This window comes from Taudactylus pleione, unplaced genomic scaffold (genome assembly GCF_031769625.1).
Source record: "Taudactylus pleione unplaced genomic scaffold, aTauple2 ptg000117l, whole genome shotgun sequence".
Lineage (NCBI taxonomy): Eukaryota > Metazoa > Chordata > Amphibia > Anura > Myobatrachidae > Taudactylus > Taudactylus pleione.
In genome coordinates, this window is record NW_028284519.1 from 17,924,334 (window position 1) to 17,941,584 (window position 17,251).

A 17,251-nucleotide genomic window follows, 5' to 3' on the forward strand; every position below is an offset into this window, starting at 1 on the left:
AACGCATTGGTGGAAAGTTGAGGGGAGGACTACTGGACTGTGGAGAAGATCCGGATGATACCTACACTCCTCCTTCCCAGCGATCCTGATTGCTAGTCAGAAGTGCCGTGGGGTAGCGAAGGTGCCCTAATAACCCCTAGTTACAGCCCTGGATTCCCAGTAAATAATATTCTCTATCAATACCTATATAGAGCACTCACTTCTTTCTCTCTCTTCTTGTGGTAGCACTAAGTCCTAAACTTTTCAATTAATGTTTAAAAAAAAAAAAAAACCTTTATAATAGAATATATTAATAATAATTAACTATTGCTGCTACAACTTTTAAAATCTGACTTGGTCTGAGTGTCCGACCCCAAAAGTATCAATAGGCTCATTTAGATTAGCCATGTCTGAGAATGGGGAAGTGAGAGGAAATAAGGGCTGTATGGTGAACGCTGATTCCACTTGAGTGAACACAACAGAGTGACTAATCTCCTAAGAGAATCGCTAACACAGGGCTCACTCATACGGATTAACACCAAATAAGAGGAGTAGCATGTGAGGTGACAGAGACACTTTTTGCTTTGTGACCAATCAATGCTTCTCTCTGTATTGGGCTGATGCACAGATGATTTACCCTGACCTGATCTCATTCTAAAAAGGTACCTGCTGTACAGATGTCAACTGAAAAACAAAGAGGCATTAACAAATCCTAGGGGAACATTACTGTGCAGAGGAAGCGAATCCGGCGGACAGCATCCAAAATAACAACACAGACATTAGTCTTAATAGCCAAACAAAACCTATACTATACTCACATAAAATATCATAATTTCAGCTGTGTTCTATAAAGAAATGCAGACACAGTGATACGGGCAGACACAATGAAGCACTGCAATAGCAGGTTCTGGGATTCACATTGAGCAGTCTTTATTCTCCTATGTAGTACTGTAAAAGGAATGAGGTCACTTATGTGAGCAGTAGGAGGGTTATGGACTGTTCATATGCACCACTGGCCTTGTAGCAAGGATGTACAGTAAGAGATGTCAGCTTAACAAAAACACAGCGTGCCTCTTCCAGAGGAAGTCACCTATTATTACCAAGGCAATAATAGGTGACTAAGAGTATGGCATTACTGCATGTCAGCCATGTGACCCCCATACAGTAAAAACTGGACAGAGAAGCTACACCCAGTAAACTGAACAAAAGCAGCGGCGTTGCAGTGGTGGGGCCGCAATGGTGTGTTAAACACTAGCAATTTTCCAGACAGATAAACACAGTGTTCATAAACACACAATAACTACCATGCTAAGATCAACTTACGGATCGTGACAGTCAATATGTAATTAGAACCAGAGGAGGAAACTTCTGACGCGAAGATTTTGGCAGCATGTTATATTTGATGAACAAGTAATTAACAGATTTGGTGTAGGGGTGGGGCTTCTGATGTTTAATAATTCAGTGTCTGTCAAAATAAACCCAACAATCAATTCCTGCCCCTGCTCGGGTGCAAAGCCCTGCCCCTGCTCGGGTGCAAAGCCCTGCCCCTGCTCGGGTGCAAAGCCCTGCCCCTGCTCGGGTGCAAAGCCCTGCCCCTGCTCGGGTGCAAAGCCCTGCCCCTGCTCCGGTTCCAAGTTCCCTGGTAGGATTATAACCTAGGAGGGAATGGCAAAGGTCCCTTGGCCGCAGTACAAAAAATATGACCAATGCCCTAACAATGGACATACTAGCATGGACCCCCTTCACACACTATTATTTGCAATAACACCTAAAATCATATTATAAAGTATTGCCATCCGTCTCCACAATCCTTGTCTGTATACAATAACTTTATCACTGAGGTGGTGTATATTTAGGTCTGTGCCCCAGCACATATGTTTTGTTATTCTTGTTGATATGTTGTTCGTTCGATTTGAGATCTCTCACGGGCATTGGCGGGTGTGTTCACCCAATAAGTGTGTGAATGACATCGTTCACAGACATTCAGTCAGCCCTGCAACACAGCCGATGGAGTTGAGAGTGCCGATAGCTGACAGTGTTGGTGGTCCCTGGAGCTGACTGGCTGCAGGGACCACCAACACTGATATCACAACTGGGCGGGCAAATTTAAATGCTTGCCCAATTGTGATGTCAGGCCAAACACATCGAGAGTCCTATTGGTAAGTGTGTATAGCTTACCAACTGGTCGCTCGGTCTGCTGAATGATATGTCGTGATAGTGTGGTACATAAGAGTGGCTTTGCAAGGCGCTGTGGCTGGTGCAGCGTGAGGTCTATGCCAGTTTTGGTATAGCAAATCTTGGATGGATTTGCACTGTACATGCCCAGAACAGTGGCTGCATACATAGGCTCCAAAGCAGATTGACGTGACTCTCTTACTTACACCTGCCTCGGTGGAACTGGAGTGTTCTACCACAGGCCAAATATAAAGAGGACATGTATGCACAATTACCACCACATGCAGATGGGAAAGAGACCCATATATGCCTGGGAAAACATTATTTGCAGTTTGGTAGGGGCAGGTGCAAACAGTGGATGATTACGGTAACTGCACAAGCAAACCACTGTTTGTGAACTCCCCAATGACCAGGATTGGTGCTTTCTTTGTTTAAACCTGTGAATTTAAATTTTCATAAACTTTAGGACATAAGGTTATGAATCAGACCCATTACATATTCTTGAAATTATATTATTAGGGCATACAGTCAATATCCCAGCACAGGGGATGCCGGTGCTTAGAATACAGGATCTGGAATCCCGACATCTGTCATAATCCTGGCGCTGGCATCCCAACTGCCGACATCCCGAAGTTAAGTAGCGGGGTTAGGCACTAGGGGGAAGATTAGGCACTAAGGAGAGAGGGTTAGGTTTAGAGAACAGGAAGGGGGTGGTTAGGTTTAGGCACTAGAGGGGGAATTTAGGTTTAGGCCATGGAAGGAAGGGTTAGGGGTAGGGTTAGGATACCTACCGACAAGTGTCAGTATCCTAATGCCAGTGTTGGAATTTTGACTGCTGAGATCTCGAGCGCCAGCATCCCATACCCAACCCATTACAAGCAACCCGCCCAATTCTGAATTTATGGCCATAGACTTTTATGGCCATAGTCATAGAATTTATGGCCATAGTTTTTTAAGATTGCCTTGTAGACGACATTAGTTGTTTTTCCTCCAGACATCAACATGAAAAGACTTTTGACGTGACATGCATAAGCAGGGCCGGATTGAGGGCCACATGGGCCTGGAGCTGAAAATGACCAGGGGCCTATTATGACTTATGAGAAGCAGAGGAGGTGTGACCAGTGCTGTGTGGGCGTGTACACCCCTATACCCAATGTTTCCCTAAATATGTAAAAGAAAAAAATGCTTAATTTTCTGAGGTAAATAGAAATACAATTTTACTACTTATGATTTGTGGCTGACCGTGTGGAGAGCAGATGGCCAGTCAACATCATGCTGTCATGACAATGGGACTATTTTTATGTGGAGGCCTGGGCCTGTAGCTCCATCCGCCCCATTGTTAATCTGGCCCTGCGCAAAAGGTCCAAATACAGTTGTCCTGAGAAAAAAACAGTCTCCACTCAGGTCAACTCCAGCAACCTCGTGTCTGTCCTCGTGCTTTATTTATTGTCCTGCCAAACCAGACTCTTGCCGGGAATTAGACTTGAAATTAAATAATAATTTTTCACATACGGTAAGTAAAATAATAAAACTTCAATTTTTTATCAGTAAACAGGACTTATGGTGCATACACACGATCAGATTTTTCCTTCAGATATGAACGATAACGATTTAAAAATCGTTCAGTCGTTCATATCTGAAGGAAAATCTGACATATCTGACATGCCTGAACGATGGACGATCAACGATGCGCGTTCCCGTTTGTCAGATAACGATATCTGACATCTGATGGGTTTGCAGTCAGACTTGGACGATTCCATTCATTTTAATGCAGTCAAAAATCGTTCAATCGTTCAAATCGTTCAAAACTTTGGTCAAATCGTTCAAATCGTTCAAATCGTTCAATCGTTCAATCGTTCATCTGACAAATCTGACAAGTCTGACAAATCTGACCGTGTGTACGCTCCATTAGAGCATTATTTCTGGAGAAACCAGGCAATACATATCAATCTCTACATGGTATAAAATAAAGTCCATCACTGCGTTATATCTTTAACGATTTAGGCAAAGTAAGCCAAGAAGGTGCTCGGACATCTATTTTTTCATTGAGTTGCTTCACTAAAATCGTCACTGCTCGGCTCCCTTTTGTCATAGATGACAACAGTGGGGGCTGTAACAATACAAATCAGGGGTCTACTGTATATACCAAGAGAGTAATCCAGTATGATTTCAACAAAAATGTTTGGTGGACTCACCTATAGAGAGGCCAATAAGGCATAACTGTTTTCCTTTGCTTTGCCATTTCAGCTTTTTGCCCTAATGTATAATAGATTATTTTTCTTTTTCCAATATTACATGATACACCTCTTTAGTGATACAAATGTTATTTGCTGGCACGTTCCTGCAATTATGGGAAACGTGACCTATACATACATACAAGCTTTCATGCTTTCTGAGAGACATTAAATACTGGCACTTTAGCTTGTGTACAAGAGACATAATGTACTACTGGCTGCTATTATGCTTCAAAAAAACCACAAAGGAATGTTGTTCCTGTAGTGTTTAGCAACCCCCCTGCCTCCCCAATGCCACAATCTCAAGGAGGTACCATCATCTTTGCTTTGGGAGGGAGGGAGCAAAAATCCTCTGCATCCACACCTACATTAGCTGATACTAAGTGCAACAATGAAGGATATTAAGCACAGAGAAGCTGGTTTATTTTCCAGCTTCATCACCATTTCTGCAATTATGGAGAGATTAGATGTGGATGGAAACGTTACAGCGCTACATGTTCTGAATAGAATTATCAGGAAGTTTACCTGAAGCTCGGTCTGAAAGAAGAACTTCTGTGGGCACTGAGAGCAGTCGTAGATTTTGTCCTCTTGCCCGTGAACTGCAAATATGTGCTGTTGTAGTTTATTTGCCTGTACAAAAACTAGAGAGGAGAACAATGGTTACACATGGAATGCATGGTTTTACGTAGTTACAGGAAACGCAATACAAATAGCAACAGGTCTACATACTGTGCAAAGGGAAGGTGTATGAAATACTGGCAGTCGGGATGCCTCCTGTCAAAATACAGACAGCGGCAACCCTCCCCACTCCACACCCTAACCCTCCCTGTTAGTGCCTAAACCTATGTCACCCCCATTCGTGCCTAAACCTAACCCCACCCCCCAGGGGTGCCTAACCCTAACCCCGCTTTGCTACCTAATCCTAACACTCGCCACCCGCGGCTAGCAGCTAAGACACCCCAGCTTACCTCATTCGGGATGGCGTCTGTCTAGATTCCGGCGTCGGGATTAAAATAGGCATCGGTATTTTGATGCCTATTTTTATTCCTGTGTCGGGCTTGCGACTGAGATTTCGACGGCGGCATCCCGTCCGCCAGTCTCCCAACTACATCCCCTGCACAGGTCTAACACACACTATCAAAGTTGTGCATAATGGTGCATAAGTACCCCTGTCAGACAGGATTGAGCATTGGCAAACTACCATGAATAGAACTGTCTAATCTAAAACACAAGTTGCCTTATGTAACAATCGAATAGAACTCACATGTATGTAAAAGTTTTAAGAGGTTATCATCAGGGGCATTTTCAGGAATATGGGGGGACGTGCAATATATTCTCCTGTGCCCACAGGGGCAGTTGAAGAGGAGAGGGCCCCATGTGTGTGCTGGCTCAGTGTGGGCTCCCTCCTCTCTGGCTTTATGCCAGAGCCTACTGAGCATGTGCAGGTCTCCTGGAACACGGTGCCCACACTATGGTCCCTATGACTTTTCTACCGCGCATGTGCAAATATCCAGGACAATGGTTACTTCTCCATCTCCCCGGTGATTTTTGCTGCTCTGCAGCACTGATCAACACAGGACTCCAGAGAGGTAAGTTTAACTATATGGGTGCTGGATGTGGGCCTGTTTGCATCGCACACCCTGCACCCTTTATAGATGTCAATGCAGAACCGTAACAGGACACGGTTGCACCCTGTGCTGGCCCCACCCACTGAGCTCGCAAAATCATTATGTCACACAGAAGGGGGCGTTACCAGCAGCTCGGGTAAATGCAGCGCTGACGGGTGCCCGATCGGCTGCAGATACTGTGCAGGGTGTCCATCACAAACATCCACTCTTGTGATTATTTTAAATGGTTTAAAAATTACAGCAAGCAAGTGTTATTGAGCAAATTAAATTCTTTCCAGCATTTTGGGATACAGAAAAATGTATGTATAGTAATGTTTCAGATTTTTTTATACAAGTCTGTAAAAAGTTGGAACAAACTTTTACAGTAGCTCTCATATGCAAGTCCTAACACCCCTCTCCCATCAATACGACACCTCCCCATACCTGGCCCACATCATTTACAATTCCCCATACCTGGCCCACATCATTTACACCTCCGCATACCTGCCCAACATCATTTACACCTCCGCATACCTGCCCAACATCATTTACACCTCCGCATACCTGTCATAGATCATTTACACCTCCGCATACCTGTCATAGATCATTTACACCTCCCCATACCTGCCCCACATCATTTACACCTCCCCATACCTGCCCCACATCATTTACACCTCCCCATACCTGCCCCACATCATTTACACCTCCCCATACCTGCCCCACATCATTTACACCTCCCCATACCTGCCCCACATCATTTACACCTCCCCATACCTGCCCCACATCATTTACACCTCCCCATACCTGCCCCACATCATTTACATCTCCCCATACCTGCCCCACATCATTTACACCTCCCCCACATCATTTACACCTCCCCCACATCATTTACACCTCCCCATACCTGCCCCACATCATTTACACCTCCCCATACCTGCCCCACATCATTTACACCTCCCCATACCTGCCCCACATCATTTACACCTCCCCATACCTGCCCCACATCATTTACACCTCCCCATACCTGCCCCACATCATTTACACCTCCCCATACCTGCCCCACATCATTTACACCTCCCCATACCTGCCCCACATCATTTACACCTCCCCATACCTGCCCCACATCATTTACACCTCCCCATACCTGCCCCACATCATTTACACCTCCCCATACCTGCCCCACATCATTTACACCTCCCCATACCTGCCCCACATCATTTACACCTCCCCATACCTGCCCCACATCATTTACACCTCCCCATACCTGCCCCACATCATTTACACCTCCCCAGACCTGCCCCAGATCATTTACACCTCCACATACCTGTCCCAGATCATTCACACCTCCCCATACCTGCCCCACATCATTTACACCTCCACATACCTATCCCAGATCACTGAATCCTTTACTGAGCTTTTTACAGAAATTCACCTGAAACCTGACATCTTTATTGGCCAAAATATGCTGTTAAAACCCCTCCGAGTGCGTGATTATTCATTGGGAGAGATGTACCAGAGATTCTGCACTGTGCCCTAACATTTGTACCAGAGTATACATTTTCCCTGCCTTTTCACCTATTGAGGGGGTGTGCGCACAAAAGAAAAAACACAATTTCCTCTGTAAATGTAATTCGCAGTGTGAGTACGAGTGAAGACAGCTCTCAGAGCCCAATTCACACCTAGAATTGACCCCTAACAACAAAGCAGTTAAAATAACTAAATCTAACGCAATAAAAAAAGTTTCACAGCTCAAAATTGTTATGTTCCATAAACTGCTTTTTTTTTCATTCTTCTTGCCATATTATGTGAAGTCTCACACTCAGACTATTTGCATCCTTTTGTTTTAATTAGCAACCTGGTGCCTGTGGTCAATCATGCATTTAACAGCTATCGCTTCATTATATTCTGGGGGAAGACTCCCACACAAGTGTTGGGACGTGGCGTTTTTCCTGTAAACACATTTAGCTGAAATGTGCATAATTTATTGTACTCTACATTCTGCACAGGTGTGCAATGGTAGCATTGTACACTATCATACGGGTATTTAAAAAATAAAGACACGATTGATGTTAATAACGGAGAGAGCTTGATGTGAGTGTGCACATACCAAGCAAAAAACAAGTTATTTTCTAGACGGTCTGCTTACAGCAGGTTCTGCCTATGGCAAACGCTTTGACATACTAGTAATTTAAAGACTACTTGATTCCTACTTACAGTGCAGGCAGCCATTTTGTGGACTGAACCAAATATTCTTTACCAGTTAAGTAGGGACTAATTACATCACTGGGTGTCACCCGGAATATTATCATGTTAGAAGGCATTTCATATATCCCTGAAGAACAATTAAACCCCCTGGCACGGGGCGGGCTTTGGCAAACCTTGACTACATCAGCAGGAATAGGTGGTGGGTCGGTATAGGGGGTGGGTCTTTTTGTGATTGGTAGATAGTGTAACTTAGGGCTTTAGGGGTAGGATTTTTAGCAGTTATAGGGTTTTGTAGGCAATTAGCGTCTTTCTTATGGAAATCCCTCCCTTCCTGCCATTTCATGTCGGCTTAGGGGCGGGAAAGAATGGCTGTCAGTAATATGGCTACCTTGCACTATTTGATCTAAAGGGCACTTCCATCTGGTGCTGTTTAGGCCGATTTGCATCCTACAGGAGTCAGCGGCACCATCTGTCCAGATGGGCCTCTCATGATGGTCATTAGAAGGGAGTATGGAGAGAAGCTGACATTTTTGCCCTACCAATACTGGTCTGGTCTCATTATTTTTAGATAAGTTATTATGAGTTGCTGCTGCTGGTGGGAGGGGCTGATCGAAGATGTCATCGGCCATGGGGAGTTTATCCCCAGCAGGTTTCATATCCAAAACATATGAAAGAAAATGGAGAAAGCGCAAAGCGGGCTGTGTTTAATGACATTTGGGGATTCTTTGAGAATGTATAAAGAAAACTGTAGACTTATAGTTATAGGTTACATTTTACACTTAAATGATTAATCATTAAACTTTGCAAACAAACAAAATGGGTAGTCAACTCTAACTTCCAACAATAAACTGAAACCCACAGGGGAAAGTGGTTTGTGGTCCACTGTAGGCTGATACAGCCTTTATGTGTAGAACAATGAAGGTGAGTGCACCCAAATAAACTAACCTCACCCAAGGTCACTGAGCTGCCTTTCTTTCCTTCCAAAAAACAACTGTTAGCAACCAACCAGCAACAAATACAGGGAGGAGGGTGGGAGAGCCTTCAGAAAAAGAGGCCTAAGAATAACAGGGAGAAACTTATATACTGTAATCTAAGCATAACCACACCTCCAATGCTACAATAGGCTAACAGCAAACAGCTGACAAAGCATCCAATTAACCCACACCAGGCTTACAGCAGCATTCTGTTTATCTTATAGTACATGTTATACATTAGGAAATCAGATGAATATGGGATTACAGTACAATCGGATCCTTTATCAAATAGTTTCTAATTAAATCTGGCAAAATAAAACCCTGATCTGGTCTTACCTGTAAAACAAACGGGACATTTGAATGTTCCTCCCATTCCTTCAAAGCTGTGCTCAATCAGGTGACACAGAAGCTTAGCCGGAGAGTCAAACATCTGGTTGCACAGCTTGCACTCGTGATTGATTCCTTCCTCTGCAAGGTTCAAATGATGCACACTTGTTAGTGACACAGCAGATTACAGTCTGAAATGCAGTATTCTGCTCCAAAGCGCAAAGGTCCAATACAATACATTTGCTTATAAACCTGTAGTTGAATACCATTTCTCATTATAAATTAAAATGCATCAAGTGCTAAAGATAAAATGGTATATGAAGTCTACTATGGTATATTGGTTACACTAACTCTCCTCTGGTACAGCTTTGTGTGCATTCATCTGTGGCCTAGGGAACTAGTGTATCTACACATGGTACAGGCACCTGTAAGAACACGGATACGCACAGTGAACGCTGCAGTCTCTTGACTGTCATACAAGTAAATACATTTCTTGCAGTAAAGTAAGTAGTGTTGGGTAAGAAAAAAACAACATGAAAGAAAGAGTTAAAAAGAAAGCTACCCTCTCCCCTCACAATATGCTTGTGACTACAAATATTTCATGTTATACTGTATTTGGGTTGTTTTCTTGTAAGTTATTATTAATTAGTCATCAATATAATAAAATCGACTGGTAATAAACATTATGGGCGGAATTCAATTCTTTCTAGCCCCTATCGCGCCCGACGGAGCTATTCAATTCTTGCTCCTGTCGGACACGATGAGCTGCCAGCGCTACACTTCAGCTCGCAGCCCCTGGGGGATGAGAGCTGAAATGTGCGAAAAGTGACATGTTTGGGCGCCCAAACATCACTTTTCGCGATCGCGCCCAGCACTTTGGTCGGGTTTAGCTGCTTTACGCAGCTAAACCTGACCTCTATGAGCGCGATCCGCACGAAAATCTTGGACAATTGCATAGCGGCCCGCGATCTCCTGTCACTTTAGACGGGAGATGCGAGCTGCGAATACAATTGAATTCCGCCCTATATGTTATCATGTCTGAATATAGTGACAGTTAGTATGATGTCTACCTGGGCCAGAAGCACAGGGGAGATACTGTAGGTGTGGTGACTGTTAGTATGATGTCTGATCCCTCCCTCCTGGGCCAGAAGCACAGGGGAGATACTGTAGGGGTGGCGACAGTATGATGTCTGATCCCTCCCTCCTGGGCCAGAAGTACAGGGGAGATACTGTAGGGGTGGTGACAGTTGGGGAGGGAGGAAGAGAGAGAGGTGGAGAGAAAGTGTTGGGGTAGGAAAGAGAAAAGGTGGATGATGAGGGAAAAGAGAATGTGTGCAGTGGGGCGAGAAGGTTCTTTCAAATAATGTTTGTAGATGGTCGTTTCACATAAGAGAAAGAGCTGAAATGCATAGCACATATACATAGGAAACATTATAAATATTACAGAGCACATAATACACCCTCACACCTAGAAACTAGCTGGACATTCTAAGGAGTGAGAGCAATGAAGCAAAAAATGAAACTCCTACTACAGTAAAGTGCATCAATGACTCTCTATATTTACAATCTTATGTTTTACAAAAGGACCTTAAATACCTAGGTCTATAACAAATACCTGTGCTGGAATTACATCCATTATGCAGGTGACAAAATATTGTACTTTATTGTACAAGTTGCATCAGACACTGATGGTTGTACTTCATGTACCTGGGTGGAACAGGTGGCACAGAGATATGTACTGTGAATGTCGACATTCTATCCATGTCAACATACCCTTAAGCATAGCTCGATGAGAAATAAATGGTATACCTTTATAGCAGTGCTTTTAAATCTCTCTCCTCAAAACACACTAAGGGTGCATATACACCTGTACGATATCGGCCCGATTAAGCCAAATCGGAACAACAAATCGGGCATATCGCGCAGTGTGTATGCCCATTTTGCGCGTACCCGCGGTCGCATGCGATACCGTGCGATTGGCTGTGCTGCACAGTCAATCATACGATATCGCATGTGAGCCTGTACAAGTTACTGAAGGACGGAACAGTGATTGTTCTGTCTTTCATTACATCTTTCAAGTGTGTGCCGGCAATCATGCGATGTCCAGGATGAAGACAAATCGCCCTGAACATCAGCACGATTGCCTGTCGTTTAAATGTGTACCCAGCCTAACAGTCCAGTTTTAAGGATATCCATGCTTGAGCACAGATTAATTAGCACCTCAGTCATTTTGATTTCACATCTGTGCTCAAGCATGGTGATCTTTGAAACATGGACGTTAGTGTGCCTTGCAGACAGAGTGTGAGAAGCAGGCTTTATAGGACCTAAGGACTTATGCTTGCAGAGTGCCTCAGATCCCACAGACAGCAAGGAGCTCTATGGCTTAAATAGGACCACAAATGGCTCAGCTAGAAAGAATATTGGTCAGGATTGAGTTATGTACATTTGATTTTGCCAGTTGGTTCGGAGCACCTTTGGCTTGCACATGCTTCTAGTCTTCTGCAAATGCTGCCATCTTGCTCTGTAAACCTATGTGCTTTTATGGAAATCTATCAGATATAAACTGCTGTGTTTTTTCTTATTCAAAGTGTTTTCTATATGTTATTATATTTAAAGCATTCTTAAGAGTTATGCAGAAGTTAAACAGGGGGAAAACAGTCAATCTGAAATCTCTACTGCTGTAAAACTACTTCAAAGAAACTGTGCTTCGGCCTCCCTCCGATTCAAACACCTGCATTCTCCATATCCTGGCCATGGCTTACTAAACACCTGCATTCTCTATATCCTGGCCATGGCTTACTAAACAGCTGCATTCTCTATATCCTGGCCATGGCTTACTAAACACCTGCATTCTCCATATCCTGGACATGGCTTACTAAACACCTGCATTCTCCATATCCTGGACATGGCTTACTAAACACCTGCATTCTCCATATCCTGGCCATGGCTTACTAAACATCTGCATTCTCTATATCCTGGCCATGGCTTACTAAACACCTGCATTCTCTATATCCTGGCCATGGCTTACTAAACACCTGCATTCTCCATATCCTGGACATGGCTTACTAAACACCTGCATTCTCCATATCCTGGACATGGCTTACTAAACACCTGCATTCTCCATATCCTGGCCATGGCTTACTAAACACCTGCATTCTCCATATCCTGGACATGGCTTACTAAACACCTGCATTCTCCATATCCTGGCCATGGCTTACTAAACACCTGCATTCTCCATATCCTGGCCATGGCTTACTAAACACCTGCATTCTCCATATCCTGGACATGGCTTACTAAACACCTGCATTCTCCATATCCTGGACATGGCTTACTAAACACCTGCATTCTCCATATCCTGGACATGGCTTACTAAACACCTGCATTCTCCATATCCTGGACATGGCTTACTAAACACCTGCATTCTCTATATCCTGGCCATGGCTTACTAAACACCTGCATTCTCTATATCCTGGCCATGGCTTACTAAACACCTGCATTCTCTATATCCTGGCCATGGCTTACTAAACACCTGCATTCTCCATATCCTGGACATGGCTTACTAAACACCTGCATTCTCCATATCCTGGACATGGCTTACTAAACACCTGCATTCTCCATATCCCGGCCATGGCTTACTAAACACCTGCATTCTCTATATCCCGGCCATGGCTTACTAAACACCTGCATTCTCTATATCCTGGCCATGGCTTACTAAACACCTGCATTCTCTATATCCTGGCCATGGCTTACTAAACACCTGCATTCTCTATATCCTGGCCATGGCTTACTAAATACCTGCATTCTCCATATCCTGGACATGGCTTACTAAACACCTGCATTCTCCATATCCTGGACATGGCTTACTAAACACCTGCATTCTCCATATCCCGGCCATGGCTTACTAAACACCTGCATTCTCTATATCCTGGCCATGGCTTACTAAACACCTGCATTCTCTATATCCTGGCCATGGCTTACTAAACACCTGCATTCTCTATATCCTGGACATGGCTTACTAAACACCTGCATTCTCTATATCCTGGCCATGGCTTACTAAACACCTGCATTCTCTATATCCTGGCCATGGCTTACTAAACACCTGCATTCTCTATATCCTGGCCATGGCTTACTAAACACCTGCATTCTCTATATCCTGGCCATGGCTTACTAAATACCTGCATTCTCCATATCCTGGACATGGCTTACTAAACACCTGCATTCTCCATATCCTGGACATGGCTTACTAAACACCTGCATTCTCCATATCCCGGCCATGGCTTACTAAACACCTGCATTCTCTATATCCTGGCCATGGCTTACTAAACACCTGCATTCTCTATATCCTGGCCATGGCTTACTAAACACCTGCATTCTCTATATCCTGAACATGGCTTACTAAACACCCTGCTTGGACATTGCACGGAGATGACATTTGCTTGCTACACTTCTGATTGTTTTAAGTCTTTCCCCTATGGCTCCTGCACTCCGTCCTGGACACTTTTTCCCCTTTTGAACCCCAGAGACCTTGTTTTAGTATCTGTCCACCTACCCTAACCCTCAAAATACCCGAATACTAACCCCCTAACCCAAATGACCTAACCCTAAAAGGGCAGACTAGATGGGCCAAGTGGTTCTTATCTGCTGTGAAATTCTAGGTTTATATGGACCAAAGCTTATTTTGCAGTGTGCCACGGATGCTTTGTGCTTCATCAATTCATCAAGATAATTCTATATATGTTTAATTTCCTGAAACATGGTTACAGCACTAACTCACTTTAATATATTTTTATAAGGCAAAATACTTTGTTCCCTAGCCAACACTGATGTCAGATGCTTACAGCCAGCTGTTTGGTATTCTATCACATAACAATCATGGTAATATTTAAATTACCTACTGAATATTAAATATCTTTCTCTTAACCCAGAGGACTATAAATCCCAGAGCAATCCATTATGGGTTTTTTTTGGTTTTGTTTTCAACCCGGAAATTAAAAAAAAATAAAAAAATATTACATAAAATCAATAAGCCCTACTCTTGTAGCAAAATTTTTATAGAAAACTTAATTCTGCAAATGATATTCTAGGTGTGCAAAAAAAACAAAAACGATTAGCCTGCGCACTTCCATACCTACTCGGGGTAGAGAGCTTTGTGTACAAAAAGAACCAGACACTTGTGTGGACACACATTTCACAAAGGAAGCTTTTTGAATAATTTATGAACACATAGGTGCCTATGACATCTTAACATAGGCCTTGCTCGCTTCATGTGACAAGGCGGTGTCAGGGATAATGTGAAGTCTGCCTCTTAGAACAGGGGAAGGCGACAGGATTTATCATGTGTGTCTATATGTTTGCTTTACATTAGTCTTGAGAATTACCTGCACAGAGGGATTATTATTTAAAACAAACTTTCATTCAACCATTAGCTGGCACGTAAATCATCATAAAAAGACAGCTTTGGCTATGGGAAGGACTTATTTCTAGATTACATACCAATTTACACATATAAAAGCACGTAAAGTGTCATTTGTATAGCGCAATGGAATATGCTGGTGATATATGTGTTAATCATAATATATATACAAAAAGTAGAAAATATAAAACCATTAACATTTTTATCAAGCTGTATAAGGAAGAAAATTCAAATGCAAATCATTTGTAAAATTTAAAAAAGGGATTTTTTTTAATGCATTTCATTTTAAAATCACCCCCATGTTCCGATTTCGTTTAACCCCTTCACTTTAACGATGATGAACAAGGTAAATGGGATCCATTAGCAATGAGCAATGCAAATACGATTATCTTTTTAAAAAAAGAAGCAGAGTAATAAGCATTCATTTTCCACTTCACTAAGCAAAAAAATAATAGGATGTGCTCTTGTTTAAAACAAGCAGGGCCTGCTGGAATCTGTCAGGCTGAAACTATGTCAGGCCAAAAGCAGCACAGAGAGAGCTTTGTGCACGAGTGTCATGGGGAGATGATAGTATCCTGTAATGTTCTCACTACCTACTTTTGTCTGCAATAGCATTTGATCCTTGACAGACAACTACTTATTTCCATAACGGCCTAGAAAGGAGGGGGCACAGATACGAATCGTAGCCGATTATGTGAATTTCTGAAGGTGAAACCTGGGAGGTGTCTTGATATGTCAAAGGCAGGAATTTGTATAATTTTTGTAAGCACATAATTCAGAGCCTGTTAGAGTCATTGACTTCTCCGCACTGACTACACAATACTCATTCTGTAAATGCATTAGACTGGCATGTACTGTGTACAACACATAGAAATTCCTACTGCCCCATAACTTAGGGAAATATATTCTCAGTGATGTGACAATTATATTTGCAGTGATGTTCTATAATAACCACTATAAAATGGCCTGGTTTTGCCTATACAGTAGAAGTCAGGACTACGGACCAGATTAGAAGATCGGGGAGGAAATCAGCTTCTTTTATATTTTTCTAGCCAAGCAAGTCTGTCACAAGGCACAGATGCATTCAGCGTTCCTTACAATTTTACGGGCTGTGTCAATTACAGCAACCTCCTGGTGGGCATGCAGTGTAATTAATAATAAGTATTTAGCTGATGCATCAATTGCTTTTCTAATTGTACCAATCTAGAGGCAGCTAATGGCTGGGAATGTAGAAATGAGCAAGTATGTATATGCTCAGAAGGGTTGTCACTAGAGCGCCCCTGTCATTAGGCTGTAACACGAGACACCACACTAATTCTCCATTGCATCCTATTTTTGTTCTATACGTACAGAAATCTCTCAGCAGCACGGCGCTGAATGCTGTGTGCCCCAAAGTAAGAAATCGCACGCTCAGATGAGACAAAAGGATCTGATAACAGGACATGATAGGGAAATGGTTTATACAATGTATGATTCAAATTATTTGGCCTATAGATCACAAATGCTGACAGCGATTTTAAGATGGCCAGGATTACTTTGCAGAAGCGCCTAATCGCAACAAGCAAAATAAATATATGCACAGGATAATGATGCCCAGCCTATATGCATAGGATAATTATCTGCCGTCAAATTCTCTGTTTCTGTGAATAACCTTACAAAGAACTAATGATCACATAGGGTTGAGGTTACCAAAAGGTAAAAAAGGGCAGACTAGATGGGCCAAGTGGTTCTTATCTGCCGTCAAATTCTGAGTTTCTAAAATGATGCCAACCTACTGTACATGCATGGGATAATGATGCCAACCTACTGTATATTCATGGGATAATGATGCCAACCTACTGTATATGCATAGGATGCCAACCTACTGTACATGCATAGGATGACGCCCAGCCTATATGCATAGGATAATGATGCCAACCTATTGCTTTTGCATAGGATATTGCCAACCTACTGTATATGCATAGGATGACGCCCAGCCTATATGCACAGGATAATGATGCCCAGCCTATATGCACAGAATAATGATGCCCAGCATATATGCATAGGATAATGACGCCCAGCCTATATGCATAGGATGATGCCAACCTACTGTATATGCATAGGATGATGCCCAGCCTATATGCACAGGATAATAACGCCCAGCCTATATGCACAGGATAATGACGCCCAGCCTATATGCACAGGATAATGACGCCCAGCCTATATGCACAGGATAATGACGCCCAGCCTATATGCACAGGATAATGACGCCCAGCCTATATGCACAGGATAATGACGCCCAGCCTATATGCACAGGATAATGACGCCCAGCCTATATGCACAGGATAATGACGCCCA

General features: G+C 43.0%; 1 protein-coding gene across 3 annotated transcripts in view; it reads right to left on the reverse strand.

Annotated features, from left to right (window-relative positions):
* The window catches only part of ZNF423 (zinc finger protein 423), a 287,251-nt gene that overhangs the window by 23,548 nt on the left and 246,452 nt on the right, over positions 1-17,251 (reverse strand). For all 3 annotated transcript variants that reach the window (XM_088471879.1, XM_088471878.1, XM_088471881.1), the window contains exons 6-7: positions 9,511-9,642; positions 4,914-5,029 (exon numbers count right to left, since the gene is read on the reverse strand). In XM_088471879.1, the coding sequence (XP_088328005.1) occupies positions 4,914-5,029; positions 9,511-9,642 (248 nt within the window). The remainder of the gene's footprint in view (positions 1-4,913; positions 5,030-9,510; positions 9,643-17,251) is intronic.